This window comes from Cyclopterus lumpus, chromosome 3 (genome assembly GCF_009769545.1).
Source record: "Cyclopterus lumpus isolate fCycLum1 chromosome 3, fCycLum1.pri, whole genome shotgun sequence".
Lineage (NCBI taxonomy): Eukaryota > Metazoa > Chordata > Actinopteri > Perciformes > Cyclopteridae > Cyclopterus > Cyclopterus lumpus.
The window spans coordinates 421,309-438,250 of record NC_046968.1 but is presented as its reverse complement, the minus strand read 5'-3'; the positions used below and the strand labels follow the sequence as shown (position 1 = coordinate 438,250).

General features: G+C 43.2%; 1 protein-coding gene across 1 annotated transcript; it reads right to left on the bottom strand.

The window, feature by feature from the left end:
• Positions 1-5,672: 5,672 nt before the first annotated feature.
• Positions 5,673-15,384, bottom strand: aldh1a3 (aldehyde dehydrogenase 1 family, member A3). The gene is made up of 9 exons (XM_034562381.1): positions 15,367-15,384; positions 14,718-14,846; positions 13,889-14,002; positions 13,275-13,377; positions 10,820-11,004; positions 8,086-8,250; positions 7,215-7,372; positions 5,822-5,896; positions 5,673-5,742 (listed from the first exon to the last, which is right to left on the bottom strand). The coding sequence occupies exons 1-9, from the start codon at positions 15,382-15,384 to the stop codon at positions 5,673-5,675; spliced, it is 1,017 nt and encodes a 338-aa protein (XP_034418272.1).
• Between the last annotated feature and the right edge of the window lie 1,558 nt (positions 15,385-16,942).

Genomic DNA, 16,942 nt, shown 5'->3' with positions numbered 1-16,942 from the left:
ACACTGACTGACTGATTAAGACACTGACTAACTGACAGAGACACTGACTGACTGATTAAGACACTGACTGAGTGACAGAGACACTGACTGACTGATTAAGACACTGACTAACTGACAGAGACACTGACTGACTGATTAAGACACTGACTGACTGATTAAGACACTGACTGACTGATTAAGACACTAATTGACTGACAGAGACACTGACTGACTGATTAAGACACTGACTGACTGATTAAGACACTGACTGACTGACAGAGACACTGACTGACTGATTAAGACACTGACTGACTGATTAAGACACTGACTGAGTGATTAAGACACTAACTGACTGATTAAGACACTGACTGACTGATTAAGAAACTGACTGACTGACAGAGACACTGACTGACTGACAGAGACACTGACTGACTGATTAAGACACTGACTGACTGATTAAGACACTGACTGACTGACAGAGACACTGACTGACTGATTAAGACACTGACTGACTGATTAAGACACTGACTGACTGACAGAGACACTGACTGACTGACAGAGACACTGACTGACTGATTAAGACACTGACTGACTGATTAAGACATTGACTGACTGACAGAGACACTGACTGACTGACAGAGACACTGACTGACTGATTAAGACACTGACTGACTGATTAAGACACTGACTGACTGATTAAGACACTGACTGACTGACAGAGACACTGACTGACTGATTAAGACACTTACTGAGTGACTGAGACACTGACTGACTGATTAAGACACTAACTGACTGATTAAGACACTGACTGACTGATTAAGACACTGACTGAGTGACTGAGACACTGACTGACTGATTAAGACACTAACTGACTGATTAAGACACTGACTGACTGATTAAGACACTGACTGAGTGACAGAGACACTGACTGACTGATTAAGACACTGACTGACTGATTAAGACACTGACTGACTGACAGAGACACTGACTGACTGATTAAGACACTGACTGACTGATTAAGACACTGACTGACTGATTAAGACACTGACTGACTGATTAAGACACTGACTGACTGACAGAGACACTGACTGACTGATTAAGACACTGACTGACTGACAGAGACACTGACTGACTGATTAAGACACTGACTGACTGATTAAGACACTGACTGAGTGATTAAGACACTGACTAACTGACAGAGACACTGACTGACTGATTAAGACACTGACTGAGTGATTAAGACACTGACTGACTGATTAAGACACTGACTGACTGATTAAGACACTGACTGACTGACAGAGACACTGACTGACTGATTAAGACACTGACTGACTGATTAAGACACTGACTGACTGACAGAGACACTGACTGACTGATTAAGACACTGACTGAGTGATTAAGACACTGACTGAGTGACAGAGACACTGACTGACTGATTAAGACACTGACTAACTGACAGAGACACTGACTGACTGACAGAGACACTGACTGACTGATTAAGACACTGACTGACTGATTAAGACACTGACTGAGTGACAGAGACACTGACTGACTGATTAAGACACTGACTGAGTGACAGAGACACTGACTGACTGATTAAGACACTGACTGAGTGACAGAGACACTGACTGACTGATTAAGACACTGACTGAGTGACAGAGACACTGACTGACTGATTAAGACACTGACTAACTGACAGAGACACTGACTGACTGATTAAGACACTGACTGACTGACAGAGACACTGACTGACTGATTAAGACACTGACTGAGTGACAGAGACACTGACTGACTGACAGAGACACTGACTGACTGATTAAGACACTGACTGACTGATTAAGACACTGACTGACTGATTAAGACACTGACTGAGTGACAGAGACACTGACTGACTGATTAAGACACTGACTGACTGATTAAGACCCTGACTGACTGATTAAGACACTGACTGACTGACTGATTAAGACACTGACTGAGTGACAGAGACACTGACTGACTGATTAAGACACTGACTGACTGATTAAGACACTGACTGACTGATTAAGACCCTGACTGACTGATTAAGACACTGACTGACTGATTAAGACACTGACTGACTGATTAAGACACTGACTGAGTGACAGAGACACTGACTGACTGATTAAGACACTGACTGACTGATTAAGACACTGACTAACTGACAGAGACACTGACTGACTGATTAAGACACTGACTGACTGATTAAGACACTGACTGAGTGACAGAGACACTGACTGACTGATTAAGACACTGACTGACTGACTGATTAAGACACTGACTGAGTGACAGAGACACTGACTGACTGATTAAGACACTGACTGACTGATTAAGACCCTGACTGACTGATTAAGACACTGACTGACTGATTAAGACCCTGACTGACTGATTAAGACACTGACTGACTGATTAAGACACTGACTGAGTGACAGAGACACTGACTGACTGATTAAGACACTGACTGACTGATTAAGACCCTGACTGACTGATTAAGACACTGACTGACTGACTGATTAAGACACTGACTGAGTGACAGAGACACTGACTGACTGATTAAGACACTGACTGACTGATTAAGACACTGACTGACTGATTAAGACCCTGACTGACTGATTAAGACACTGACTGACTGATTAAGACACTGACTGACTGATTAAGACACTGACTGAGTGACAGAGACACTGACTGACTGATTAAGACACTGACTGACTGATTAAGACACTGACTGACTGATTAAGACCCTTTTGTTGTTACTAGTTGTGTTGAACTGTATTTCATGATGTTTCCTTGTGGTCAAAGTTTGAGTTTACTGTCGACCATAATTATCCACCACAGCTACAATTAGAACAAAGCTTTAAAAATACATACATTTTGTGTTGATAGTTTAGTTTAATTATTTGTTGTTGTTGTCTAGGTATACTTAGTCTTTTGGTTGCTCTTTTGTTTATTATTGGGTACTGCTGTGGACACCTGGGGTTATATATAGGAGTAGAGTTTCCGGTGTGAGGTCAAAGGTCAGGGATGTCGTATGTGTACAGATTGTAAAGCCCTCTGAGGAGAGTTTGTAATTTGTGATATTGGGCTATACAAAATAAAGTGAATTGAGTTGAAAAGTAGACAGATACTGGACCAGCATGCACCTGGGTAGGCCAGAGCAGTAGAGGCAGCATTAGGAGTTCCTTTGTTTGTTTGTTTGATCGTGTTAAATAAATCATGAGAAAATGCATTCTTTGCATGCGTAAACACAAACCCACAAGGCCTTTTAATTCATGTTGTCTTTTCTTTTATCGGACAAATGGCCACTACAGCTATAACTACCTGTCACTCATGACTATGGTATTTACTCATACCGGTATACTGCTACACATCCTAATATACATTGTATCAATGTTATTATTATAACTGATTATATATAACAGTTGTAGAAATTGACCTATTGTTAATATTGTATTGTTATGAGATATCCTGTTTTTTTATCATTAGTCAATTAGCTCAGGCAGGTCCACCGCTCTTTAATCATCAGCATCAATGTTGTCTTTATCGCATAGCTTTATTCTCCCTTTTCTCCTCTTGTGTGTGTGTGTGTGTGTGTGTGTGTGTGTCTGTGTGTGTGTGTGTGTGTGTGTGTGCGTGTGTGTGTGTGCGTGTGTGTGTGTGCGTGTCTCTGCAAACCATCATTGCAATAAAATGTCAATATTTTATGATCACCCAAAGTCAGAAGGGTGATTGATTATTCAGGATAAAGATGAACCTTGGTTACAATGTGTGCTACATTTGGATTGAAATCTGTCTTATCGCAGGCACACACACACACACACACACACACACACACACACACACACACACACACACACACACACACACACAGGTGAAGAAAAAGGAGAATACAGGAATGCAAAAAAAATGGCGATGCATATAGAAAGGGGGTTTTCCACATCAATAAAAAGACAATAAAAGAAATGAGGAAAAATAAAAATATCATTTCAATAGGAAAGAGAGTGATTGATGCTGATGATGAAGACACGTCCCACAACCCTGGCTGTGTGAAGCTTGGTAAAAAGGCCTCGTTGCCTCAGGTGTCCGTGCTGCTCGGTATCAGTCAAGTTGTTGTATTTCTTATTCTTATTCTATTTCTTATTCTTTATGGCGATTCAAATTGTAAACCTTCAAAATTGCCACCTGTTCTTACAATAGGCCAACATTTTTGAGAGCCCAGTTCGGCCATAGGCATTACATTTCATTTTTTTAATTTTTTTTTACATTACATGTCATTTAGCTGACGCTTTTATCCAAAGCGACTTACAACACATTCACACACCGTAGAACAGCTACAGGAGACATTTGGCGTTTAGTGCCTTGCTCAAGGACACATGGACATGGGCTAGCGGAGCCGGGGATCCAAGTGACACCAGATGCCAAAGACTATGACAATATTGGGGCCTCCAACTAAGTCATCTAGCTCATTAGCAATGTAACGAAGCAAAACAGAGAGGAGGACCGTGGTAGACAACATCAAGATGTGAAGGTCAAACTCCTGAAGACCTGAACGTATTGGGGCGAACGTATTCAGAAACAACAAAACCAAACTGTTGCATGATAATACAACTTCAGCTGATATCCCAATGTTGGAGTGGTACATCTGCCTACAGGGAGTGCGGGATTACTGACAACCTTTTTGAAAAGATAGATTATAGGTTTCTTCCCTTTTTTCCCTGTTAAAGGTTTCTTGGGGAGTTTTTCCTGATCTGATGTGATGTGAGCATAATTATCCACCACAGCTACAATTAGAACAAAGCTTTAAAAATACATACATTTTGTGTTGATAGTTTAGTTTAATTATTTGTTGTTGTTGTCTAGGTATACTTAGTCTTTTGGTTGCTCTTTTGTTTATTATTGGGTACTGCTGTGGACACCTGGGGTTATATATAGGAGTAGAGTTTCCGGTGTGAGGTCAAAGGTCAGGGATGTCGTATGTGTACAGATTGTAAAGCCCTCTGAGGAGAGTTTGTAATTTGTGATATTGGGCTATACAAAATAAAGTGAATTGAGTTGAATTGAATTATAGTGTGTAGGATGTAGGTGAATACATTGCATAGCTGATAAATATACCGATTGTTATCCTCATCACGATGTCAACGTTTGCCCCTTTCTCTTTGCCCTTCTCTACATGGTACTCATGAGTTAAAAGAGATTTGATTCAGCAAACAGACAACACTAACCCATATCGTCTCTAGGTTAGAAAACAATTGAAGTCAAAGACTAGACAAGGAAGTTATTGGGTTGAAGTTCTGGATAGCTCAGCAGAAGGATCAGCCCTTGGAGAGCGTTGCAGCGCACACTGCTGACCGGTCGAGTGAGAGACTACCGAGCACTTCTGGTTAGGTCCAATAGTTCAGGACGTAATGACTAGAGTTACAGAGGAGTGCAGAAAGATTCTGTCATGAATTAGAGCATTAGCCGTTTTGTGTCGTGACATTCCTGACGCTGTTGAGTTAAAGCCTCTCCTCTCTACAAATAAAAGGGGAGCAAACACGGACTCTTTCTGGGCTCTGGTAAACTGGTTAGACTAGCTCATATCTTGGCCTAACCCTAATGTCCACATCATGAGCATGACTGAAGACAAAGGACTGGGTGGATGGAGAGAATTGTGATTTGATGGACATCGCAGCCAGTTCTCCTCACAGGGTTTCACTCAGCTTGATGGTCACTGCTTTGACCTCCGAGTACTCGGCCAGAGCATACTTTCCCCTGAGAGGACAGAGACAACACGTGAGGCACGTTACAGGTTACAACACAGAACAATGTGAAGGAACATGACGGCTCTTACAGCTCTCGTCCGTTGCCTGACATCTTATACCCTCCAAAGGGAGTCTGGGCATGAAGGGCATTGTAGCAGTTTATCCTTAAGAGAGAGCGAGAGAAGGAACAATGGTCTGATTGTATGTATTATATGAATATAAAAGAAATAATAAAACACATTATTTTAGCCCTTTCATTTGTTAAAGCGTGATATGTTACCCCAAAAATGTACAAGCTATCAAAAATGAGTAAAAAACTGCATTTAAAAGACAACATCAAGAGTCCTACTTAGAATATGCGTTTATCGCTGCAGGTGATTTATGTGGCGATAATTCTGCCTAATGGTGAGTTCTATTTTTTTGCACTTTATATTTGTTTTCATGCCGGTCTTATCATTTTATTTCATCATATTTATTCCCCACACCTTGAAGGCCGGTCCATAAAAAATATTGTCTTACAGCAAAAAAAGGTTGAGGCCTGCTGAGGATCAGGAATAAACTGTTTAAGAACACTTTAAAATGGCCCAAACTCATTTTAATCAATATGACTAATTCGACAATGCATTCAAATCCACCACTACTACTTGTGAATATGATATTGTCAAGAATTTCTTGTTTTTGTTTTTGTTTACTGTGAAAAATGAATGAGGTTTCTCTGATAAACCAATAACTACAGCTCTGTGGAACCTACAGTTTGGGACCATATTCTATAAATATTGTATTATGTCAATTTTTTGATTTGTGTAAAGATGATTATGAAACCTACCACAGTGAAGGCATGACCATCAGAGCAGAGAGGAGTATTAACCACGCTCAGCATACCTCATACACCTACATTAGGTCCATTACACCAATGCACACCCACAGCATACGCAGTGAATTAGGTTTGAGTATTCCTTCTGACTAATCCAATGAGTTCTTATCAACAGGCCATTTAACAGCATATTAGGAAACTGGGAGAACCAAGACAGACGTCCAGGTGTATCACATGTGGAATCAACCTGTCTGGAATTTGACTAAAGTGGAAGATGCTTTTGTGCAGAGGGAGAAAAATCTCTGCATGTTTGTATTTTCAATTTGGTATGAACAATAGCTATCAATAAATGTCAGTCGATGTATAATGGGAATTCGTTATAATTGATATTTGATACATGATGCAGATGGAAATGCAGCATTTGATATCCTTTTATGATCGGTGTATGGTCTTCAGACCTATGAGTGAAGTGTTGGTGGTATCGAGCCTCCCTGTTCCTTATCTTATTATGCATCAGGGGCAGCAGTCCCACTCATGACTTCATAGGTTCATGCCTGAATTTTTAAATGTTGTGGAAATGAAATGTTATTTTGAATGAATGCTAAACAGGAAGATGAAACGTGTGTCGACATATGACCCTCTGGTGTCAAGGCTGCGAACAGACTCACCAAACGGTGCCCGTCTCCAGGGCGGCGGACACAGACAGAGCTCTGTCCATACTGGTTGTGAAGACTGCTGACACCAGGCCATATTTTGAATTGTTTGCTCTCTCTATGGCCTCCTGCTGCCTTTTGAAGCTGAATATACACTGGACAGGACCAAAGATCTGAGAGGGGAAGAGATCAGTAAAGACCAGTCACATGGACAGAGAACCGATCTCAAGGAAACTAATATGTCAGTCTGAATATCTTCCGTACGAGATGGCAGTAGCTACACCGTGTAGTATGGTACACTACATTATCCTTAAGTTGCTTACACATGTTCTCTTATGAAACGGAACAACAGCAGACTGAATCCACTAGGAGACGTACAGAGTTATTCTCTAGTCCAAGGACTGATATTTACTGGTGAGTGAAATGTAATGCGATTAAATCATCTCACTTTAATGAAAACGATATAAAAGACTGTATATGGTGAAATAGTGGAGCTGGAAGTGGCATGGCAAAACATTTGAGTTAAGTTACAGTAAATCACATGATGTGCTCCAAGACTCTGGTTATTGGTTTATAATCTTCTTTTCTTGTGACTCATGGCCAGGTCATGTGGTCACCATACTGTCAACATGAAGCCTTTTACAGGACTATCAGGAACAGGTGGTATAATCTGGGGACTTGTGTTGGTCGTTTGCACTGAAACAGGCTTCCATGGAGTCAAACGGTGATCTCCTCCTCACAGACTTCTCCAGCTCCTGGCAGAGTTGTCTGTCTACGGTGTAATGACAAAACCTTTCCACAGGGTGTCAGGCTTTCCTTTCACACACTAACACTAGCGCCTCCCTGTCTGTGTCAGATCCATCTGCAATGAATTGAAAGGTTGTACCTCTTCCTTGGCGATGCGCATGTGGTCTTTGACCCCAGAGAAGATTGTGGGTTGAATGAAGAGACTCTTCTCGCCCACAGCTGCTCCTCCATACTCCAGCCTGGCTCCCTCCTCCTTCCCACTCTCTATCAGATCCATAATCTTGTCAAACTGTTTTCGGCTGATCTGGAGCCAGCACCAGACGGTAGACAAGGGAAAGAGAGTTTAAAAACACGGGAAGCCTACATTTTGGGGATCGCACTTGTTGGCTGTCTACTCTTTCATTGATAACTCCAAATATGTACTATACACACAGACATAATATTAATTTCCATCCTATAGTCTCTATTTCTCAGAAAGAAAGAGAAGTGAACTTCTCAAAGTGTTCAGAGAGTGAAGTGGGCCTAGCTAACAGGTAGCAGTGATATCCACTTCCTGCCCAACCTACAGCCACATTTCAGACCGCACTGTGTCTCACTGTGTCTCACTAAGTCTCACTGTGTCTCACGGTGTCTCACGGTGTCTCACTGTGTCTCACTATGTCTCACGGTGTCTCACTATGTCTCACGGTGTCTCACTGTGTCTCACGGTGTCTCACTATGTCTCACTGTGTCTCACGGTGTCTCTCTGTGTCTCACTGTGTCTCACTATGTCTCACGGTGTCTCACTGTGTCTCACTAAGTCTCACTGTGTCTCACGGTGTCTCACTGTGTCTCACTATGTCTCACGGTGTCTCACTATGTCTCACTGTGTCTCACTATGTCTCACGGTGTCTCACGGTGTCTCACTATGTCTCACGGTGTCTCACTGTGTCTCACTATGTCTCACGGTGTCTCACGGTGTCTCACTGTGTCTCACGGTGTCTCACTGTGTCTCACTATGTCTCACTGTGTCTCACAGTGTCTCACTATGTCTCACGGTGTCTCACGGTGTCTCACTGTGTCTCACGGTGTCTCACGGTGTCTCACTATGTCTCACGGTGTCTCACTGTGTCTCACTGTGTCTCACGGTGTCTCACTATGTCTCACGGTGTCTCACTGTGTCTCACTATGTCTCACTGTGTCTCACGGTGTCTCACGGTGTCTTACTGTGTCTCACAGTGTCTCACTATGTCTCACTGTGTCTCACGGTGTCTCACGGTGTCTCACGGTGTCTCACAGTGTCTCACTATGTCTCACTGTGTCTCACGGTGTCTCACGGTGTCTCACTGTGTCTCTCTGTGTCTCACTGTGTCTCACTGTGTCTCACGGTGTCTCACTGTGTCTCTCTGTGTCTCACTATGTCTCACTGTGTCTCTCTGTGTCTCACTGTGTCTCACTGTGTCTCTCTGTGTCTCACTGTGTCTCACGGTGTCTCACTATGTCTCACTGTGTCTCACTGTATCTCACTATGTCTCACTGTGTCTCACGGTGTCTCACGGTGTCTCACTGTGTCTCTCTGTATCTCACTATGTCTCACTATGTCTCACTGTGTCTCACGGTGTCTCACGGTGTCTCACTGTGTCTCACTGTGTCTCTCTGTGTCTCACTGTGTCTCACTATGTCTCACGGTGTCTCACTCTGTCTCACTGTGTCTCACGGTGTCTCACTGTGTCTCTCTGTGTCTCACTGTGTCTCTCTGTGTCTCACTGTGTCTCACGGTGTCTCTCTGTGTCTCACTATGTCTCACTGTGTCTCACTGTGTCTCACTGTGTCTCTCTGTGTCTCTCTGTGTCTCACTGTGTCTCACGGTGTCTCACTGTGTCTCACTATGTCTCTCTGTGTCTCACTGTGTCTCACTATGTCTCACTGTGTCTCACTGTGTCTCACTGTGTCTCACGGTGTCTCACTATGTCTCACTGTGTCTCACTGTGTCTCACTGTGTCTCACGGTGTCTCACGGTGTCTCACGGTGTCTCTCTGTGTCTCACGGTGTCTCACTGTGTCTCACTATGTCTCACTGTGTCTCTCTGTGTCTCACTGTGTCTCACTGTGTCTCACGGTGTCTCACGGTGTCTCACTGTGTCTCACGGTGTCTCACGGTGTCTCTCTGTGTCTCACTGTGTCTCACGGTGTCTCACTGTGTCTCACTGTGTCTCACTGTGTCTCACGGTGTCTCACTGTGTCTCACTGTGTCTCACTATGTCTCTCTGTGTCTCACTGTGTCTCACTGTGTCTCACTGTGTCTCACTGTGTCTCACTATGTCTCTCTGTGTCTCACTGTGTCTCACTGTGTCTCACTGTGTCTCACTATGTCTCACGGTGTCTCACTGTGTCTCACTGTGTCTCACTGTGTCTCACTATGTCTCACGGTGTCTCACTCCCTGCTCAGCAGCAACAGCAGACAGACTCTGTGACCAGCTGCTGGTGAACATAGAGCCGTAGGACTGAGGAGGGGAAGTTAAATCTGGGGTTGGTGATCTTCTTCAAAGTACATTGTTGTTCTATTTGACAACATGTTCACTACATCCCAACAGCAATCAATAGATTACATGCTCTGACAAATACACCTATGAAGATGCCTGTATACCTCTGTAAACTCTCTGCTGTCCTTACAACATTACCAACACTAGCTTTAAGCTATTTTTATTTCTAATCTTCTTGTGATGTCAAATTTGTCTTCCTTTTTTTCTGATTCTACTTACCTGCCCATGGACTATGGGTTAAAACCTGGTACATTACATCTCTAAATAAGGTTAATGCTCTTTGTGCATTCTTCCTGTTCAAATGAAGACATAAAAATCACGGGTTTACGAGAGGTGCTCGATGTGTTCATACCTGTGGCCCGTGTGATGTCTGAGGGTCCAGGGGGTCTCCTATGATAATCTTCTTTGCGGTTTCTATACTGCGACGCACAAACTCCTCATAAATACTTTCTTCCACAAAGACACGGGATGCAGCCGTGCAGCACTGACCCTGGTTATATACAGCTCCTTTCTGGGTCTCCTCCACAGCCAGCTGCACTGTACACACACACACACACACACACACACACACACACACACACACACACACACACACACAGATACAAATGAGCAATACACAAGAACCCCTCTAACAGAACCACTGCTCTATTACCTATCATCATCAGGCATGTTCAGGTCGGTGATGCTGAGCTCCATTTGCCATGTAGCCACTTCCCCTCTGCCTGCTTTGTCATTCCAACGGTCACTACCTGTATTTAGTTATAACCTTAAATAATCATATCACTATAAGTTAGCCAGTGATTTTAGAAATACTGGATGTTGTAGCTAATATTTCATATAGTTAGTTTTCTTATTTTGGCACAGGAGGACAACGTGACCTTCAAAACTCAAATGGAATATTTTAGAATGCAACAAAACTAATGGTTTCTTTTTAAATGTGGAAAGGGGACGGGGAAGGGGAAGAAGAAGAGGAAGAGGAAGGGGAAGGGAAAGGGAGAAGGAGGAAGGGGAAGGAAAAGGAAAAGGAGGAAGGGAAAGGAGGAAGGGGGAGGGGAAGGAAAAGGAGGAAGGGGAAGGAGGAAGGAGGAAGGGGAAGGAGAAGGGGAAGGGGACGGGGAAGGGGAAGGGGAAGGAGGAAGGAGGAAGGAGGAAGGAGGAAGGAGGAAGGGGAAGGAGAAGGGGAAGGGGACGGGGAAGGGGAAGGGGAAGGAGGAAGGAGGAAGGAGGAAGGAGGAAGGAGGAAGGGGAAGGAGAAGGGGAAGGGGACGGGGAAGGGGAAGAAGAAGGGGAAGGAGGAAGGAGGAAGGAGGAAGGAGGAAGGAGGAAGGGGAAGGAGGAAGGGGAAGGAGAAGGAAAAGGAGGAAGGGAAAAGAGGAAGGGGAAGAGGAAGGGGAAGGGAAAGGAGGAAGGGGAAGAGGAAGGGGAAGGGGAAGAGGAAGGGGAAGGGAAAGGAGGAAGGGGAAGAGGAAGGGGAAGGAGGAAGGTAAAGGGAAAGGGAAAGGGAAAGGAGGAAGGGGAAGGGAAAGGAAAAGGAGGAAGGGGAAGGAGGAAGGAGGAAGGAGGAAGGGGAAGGAGAAGGGGAAGGGGACGGGGAAGGGGAAGAAGAAGGGGAAGGGGAAGGGGAAGGGGAAGGAGGAAGGGGAAGGAGGAAGGGGAAGGAGAAGGACAAGGAGGAAGGGAAAAGAGGAAGTGGAAGAGGAAGGGGAAGGGAAAGGAGGAAGGGGAAGAGGAAGGGGAAGGGAAAGGAGGAAGGGAAAGGGAAAGGGAAAGGCAAAGGAGGAAGGGGAAGAGGAAGGGGAAGGGAAAGGGAAAGGGAAAGGAGGAAGGGGAAGGGAAAAGGAAAGGCAAAGGAGGAAGGGGAAGAGGAAGGGAAAGGGAAAGGATGAAGGGGAAGAGGAAGGGAAGGGCAAGGGGAAAAGTAGGTGGAGTTAGTGAGAGGTGGGAACTAACCTGTTAGCTTAGTGTGAAATTGGCTACATTTACTCCCCTAATATTAGTTACTTTGTATCTTTATAATATTTTATATTATCTCATTGTGTTTACATTTTTCTTTTTTAGCCAATATTAATCAATGCAAGCAAACAAGCTGTTCAAACAAAATAATGATTTTTTGGTTTTCCAGGTGCTGTTTAAAGGTATTCAGTTCATGATAGTGAATGCCATCAATCAAACCACACAATGTCCTCACATTGTACATGAGTGGTGGAGTAGTGGCTACACTGACCTGGACAGCTTCCTCTGCTGCTGCTCTGTAATGCCAGCACTCGGGTGTATTGTTCAAATCAATGTGATACCAGAGAGTACATCATTCGATACCCGTCATGTGAATGGAAGCATTCAGCTGTAGCTACTGTGGAATGGACCAAGCACACAGCGCATTAAACTAAAGAATGCTTGTGAGAATTGGCTGCGAGCAAAACCATACAAATATTCATTTATACAACATGTTGGCACAAAAAGGATTGATTACAAGTATCTTTTGACAGGAGAAGTTTTGATACGACTTGGTACTGGTATATTATTACATTAAAGCTATCGGGTACCAGGGTTCTCTGCAGCCCCCTGAGCTACAGAATCTGTTTTCATAGTGGGACATTCGGGAGATCTTCACCTTATAGTTGTGGGATAACAGCCACGGCAAAAACAGGTCAATTGTACAGAGGAAGGATGACACTTGACAGGCCTCATATTTCAATATTTCTGAGTTGTAAAGTGATGTCGTGAAACACCTGGGGCTCGATGGTGTGGAGTAACCATATAACAGTTTGTGATGTTGCACTTCAGAGAGTCAGAGCATGTTGACTTACAGTCACAGTCAGCAAACACAATGCAGGGGTTCTTCCCTCCCAGCTCCAGAGTCACCCTCTTCAGATTACTTTTGGCTGATGCTTCTTTGATCAGCTGGCCGATCTGCACACATGACTGTGTCATACCGTAATGCATCATAGCTAATACTGAAAAAAGAACTATTTTACATATATGCAGCAACAGAATGAAAGAGACTAGAAATGTGAGTGTTAAGGCTGGCCTTTTAACTCAAACTAGTCATGCAAATACAATCATTAATCATCAGATTTCTCAAGGTTAAAACAAATCCTGAGTGAATCATGTTTTTTAAGAAAGGAATCAGTATCTTAAAGCTATACTTAGTTTCATATGAAGGTTTTCATCTTGATATAGGAGTAACATGGAAGGAATATGCTACAGCACGTGGTTTTGATTGTAGTTTGCATGCATCTGGGCTTTTGAAACTTTGCCAGGGGACCAAGAACCTTTTGAAAAAACTTTACTTTACTGGTGTTTCAGGGACTTAATTCAGATCACGTACAATCGTTCCGAGGCCAGGACTTCCTGATAGATCAGTTTCAAGGCCCATCGCTGATTGAGAATCTTTAAGCACTGGCCAAATATCATTACCCACCTCTGTAGAGCCAGTGAAGGCCACTTTGTCGATGTCCATGTGGCTGGCGATGGATGCTCCTGCTGTGGGACCAAATCCAGGAACAATGTTCACAACTCCAGGAGGGAAGCCTGCCTGAAATGGTAACCCAGAGGGCATGTTAGTGCTGGGGGTCAACAGCAAGAGACCCCTCATATGAGGTCAACGTCATTTGATCCTTTTGCCTTCAGGGTTCAATATTTCTGTTATGATCTTTATCATATTGAGCATTACATGACATTCTTGACAGTTTGAATATTATGACATATTGGTATTTTTTATTTCAGATGGCCATGCTTCTAGGTCCGTTGAGGATACCAAGGTTATGTGGAATTAAACTTTCTACAACTAAAACATATGCATGGTTTCACATATCGTACACATATTACCTCCAAAAAAGAAATCACACCTACAAAAATATAGCAAACTTTGAGTCAATTCAAGACTCCATCAAACGGTATACTATGATGAATCAGGCCCTGGCTAAAAGAGTTTCTCAATTTGTTTCACTTAATATAATCTGGTTTCCACACAGCATTTAAATAAAGCCACGGTAATGTAAGATGGGAAACTCACTTTAAAAGAGTTTTTCAATAAACTCAAAACACAAAGGTATTCAATTCAATTCAATAAAGTAACTCATAGACTTCACTACTTCTGTAGTTTCCTAGTCTAGTGGAGGACCAGGACCTTTGGGAGTCCCAACCAGACATAGTTGAGGTGTTCAGGTCCCGACTGTCCCCCCTGCTGGGAACAGTCACTCTAAACATAATAGAAGTGGAGCGGTCTAATCCTCGGCCCAACATCAGACCTCTTTGATGAGCGCTCCAATGTGGAGGGCCGTGAGGGGGGTCTGCTCTGCTGGCTTGATGACCACAGTGTTTCCACAGCTCAGGGCCGGGGCCATCTTCCACATGAACATCAGCAGAGGGAAGTTCCACTACCACAGACAAAAGAACACATGCTAGCTGACTGCTGTCCATGGGTACCAGCACCAGTTAGATTAAACAGTGCAGTTCGACCACAATTCATTTGCATTGAAACACCTGTATTGGAAAAGGTTAAACATGTTCCACTGAAAACCAATGCAGCAATTAGCCAGAGACAATGCAAGTTTCCCTTTTTCTCATTCTTCACATAAATCCTCCTGCTACATTTCATGTGCTCCATTATCCCCATTTCAACAATAATGGCATCTCACTTCTTCCTTTGACGGTGTGCTTTTCCTCCTCCTCTAGTGTGACCGTTTGGTACAGCTATTAACAATGTGGACTTTAAGTGTTTATGTACATACTGAGGGGCTGGGCTGAAGGCTCACCTTGGGTTCAGCCTGGACATGTCTAACTGGGAGACTGCACCAGAATATACTGAAGGGACTACATGTCCAATCTGGACTGGGAACATCTTGGGAAGGACCTCCAGGCTACCTTGCTAAGCAACACAACTGCATTGTGAATTACTCTCCGAGGGAAAGGCATTTTGTTGCAACTATATAGAAATTGATTATTTTAAGAGACAGGGTAGGCAGTGGGAAGCCGTTTGGCCGTGCTGTATTAAATACTTAAACATAAGCAGGTGTCATTTTCTGCTGTTATTTGTGTCTGCGAGTAAAACAGCCCCAGAGGATGGAAATGACCTGATATATGAAATAGTTTTTGATGTAAACAGTGGCTGATTTAAGTCACTGCAGCTGAAACTCAACTCCACGAGACGCACAAACCGGGCCTATAATCCAAGCAACACACACATCATCTGTATTTTGTTTTTCCCCGAAAAATCCCCATCATCACTTAGATGTGAGTCTGGAGAGAATATACTCGATAATAAAGGGAGCTCTGGATCTTTAGGATCACTCAAAGTAAGAGAGGTCATTTATTTTCCAGTTGCTCATTTCTATGTTGGAAACCAATGAACTAATCATTGAGCACTCAAACCCAAATTAGACAGCAACACATGAGAGGGCTGCATGTTTACTGTTTAGGTATTGTTAATTTTTACAACACTTTGGAAACACTCAGAGCCATTAAGGGATCTTGGGATCACACGTGAGTAAAAGGTTCCCTGTTTTCCTCGGACAATGACTCATGCTGTGTGTGTGCCAGAACTACTTTCAGTAATTACACAACGTCCTTCAGTATGAATTTCACTTTTATGATATAATCTCCCATGTCAAACAACAGCCGTTTTGTTCCTTTGTTGCCAAAGCAGCATTGGAGGTTATGGGCCTATGCTCCAATGGCTGTATTCTGTCAAGATGTTGAAATGATACACATGTGTCTGTCTGGATCTAACACAATACGGTACAACTAAATACATATAGTAGAAGCAGCATAGGACTGAGCTGTGTGCTCCTGTGAGAAGAGCCCGAAAGGGCTGACCAGAGAGGAGCTCTTGTTTAGGGACAGCAAAGATCAGATAAGATAAGGTTTCATCCTCACATCCAGACAGTGCTTTTAAATTAATAGTAGTTATCATACTTGAACTACACATGTATGATCAATGCTTTTCCTGAAAGTTAACTCAGTCTTTAGTGGTTCCAATTAAGCCTGAGTCTAGTTCCAAGAAAGACAGAAATACTAGCAGTGTAAATGATGTTTAAAAGGCCTGCTGCATTAAAGGAACTCTGTGACATTTTGGGAAATACACTTATGCCTGTATAAATCATATGAGTAGATTGGTATTAATGGTTTCTCAGCGTGCCCAGTATGTAAATGAATGAATAGAGCTCATGCATCAAGTCAGTAGTGGCAATTTTGGTACTAAAACTGTGAGTTTGCAATCAAAAAAGCAGATTATACAGGTGTGACCTGGTACCTTAATAAACATATGCACCGAGCTGGAATAAAGAGGAAGAGATAAGCATCTATTTGGCAGATGCAGTGGGTGAAACTATCATGGTCACCATCTTGGACTATGCATCTAGTTCTGATAAATCCATGGTCCAGTATAAAGTTAAATCTGGGATTAGGTTAGCCTAGTTTAACTCAAAGTCTGGAACAATGACTAAGTCAAATGACTAAGCTCATTCTGATGTCA

What these genes read in the sequence shown, in the direction of transcription:
- aldh1a3 (XM_034562381.1), bottom strand. An exon ending in CCTTCACTGGCTCTACAGAG is followed by an intron (nt 13,378 to 13,888) that starts GTGGGTAATGAT and finishes TCATGTGTGCAG; the next exon opens with ATCGGCCAGCTGATCAAAGA. An exon ending in TGCGCATCGCCAAGGAAGAG is followed by an intron (nt 7,373 to 8,085) that starts GTACAACCTTTC and finishes TTCCCCTCTCAG; the next exon opens with ATCTTTGGTCCTGTCCAGTG.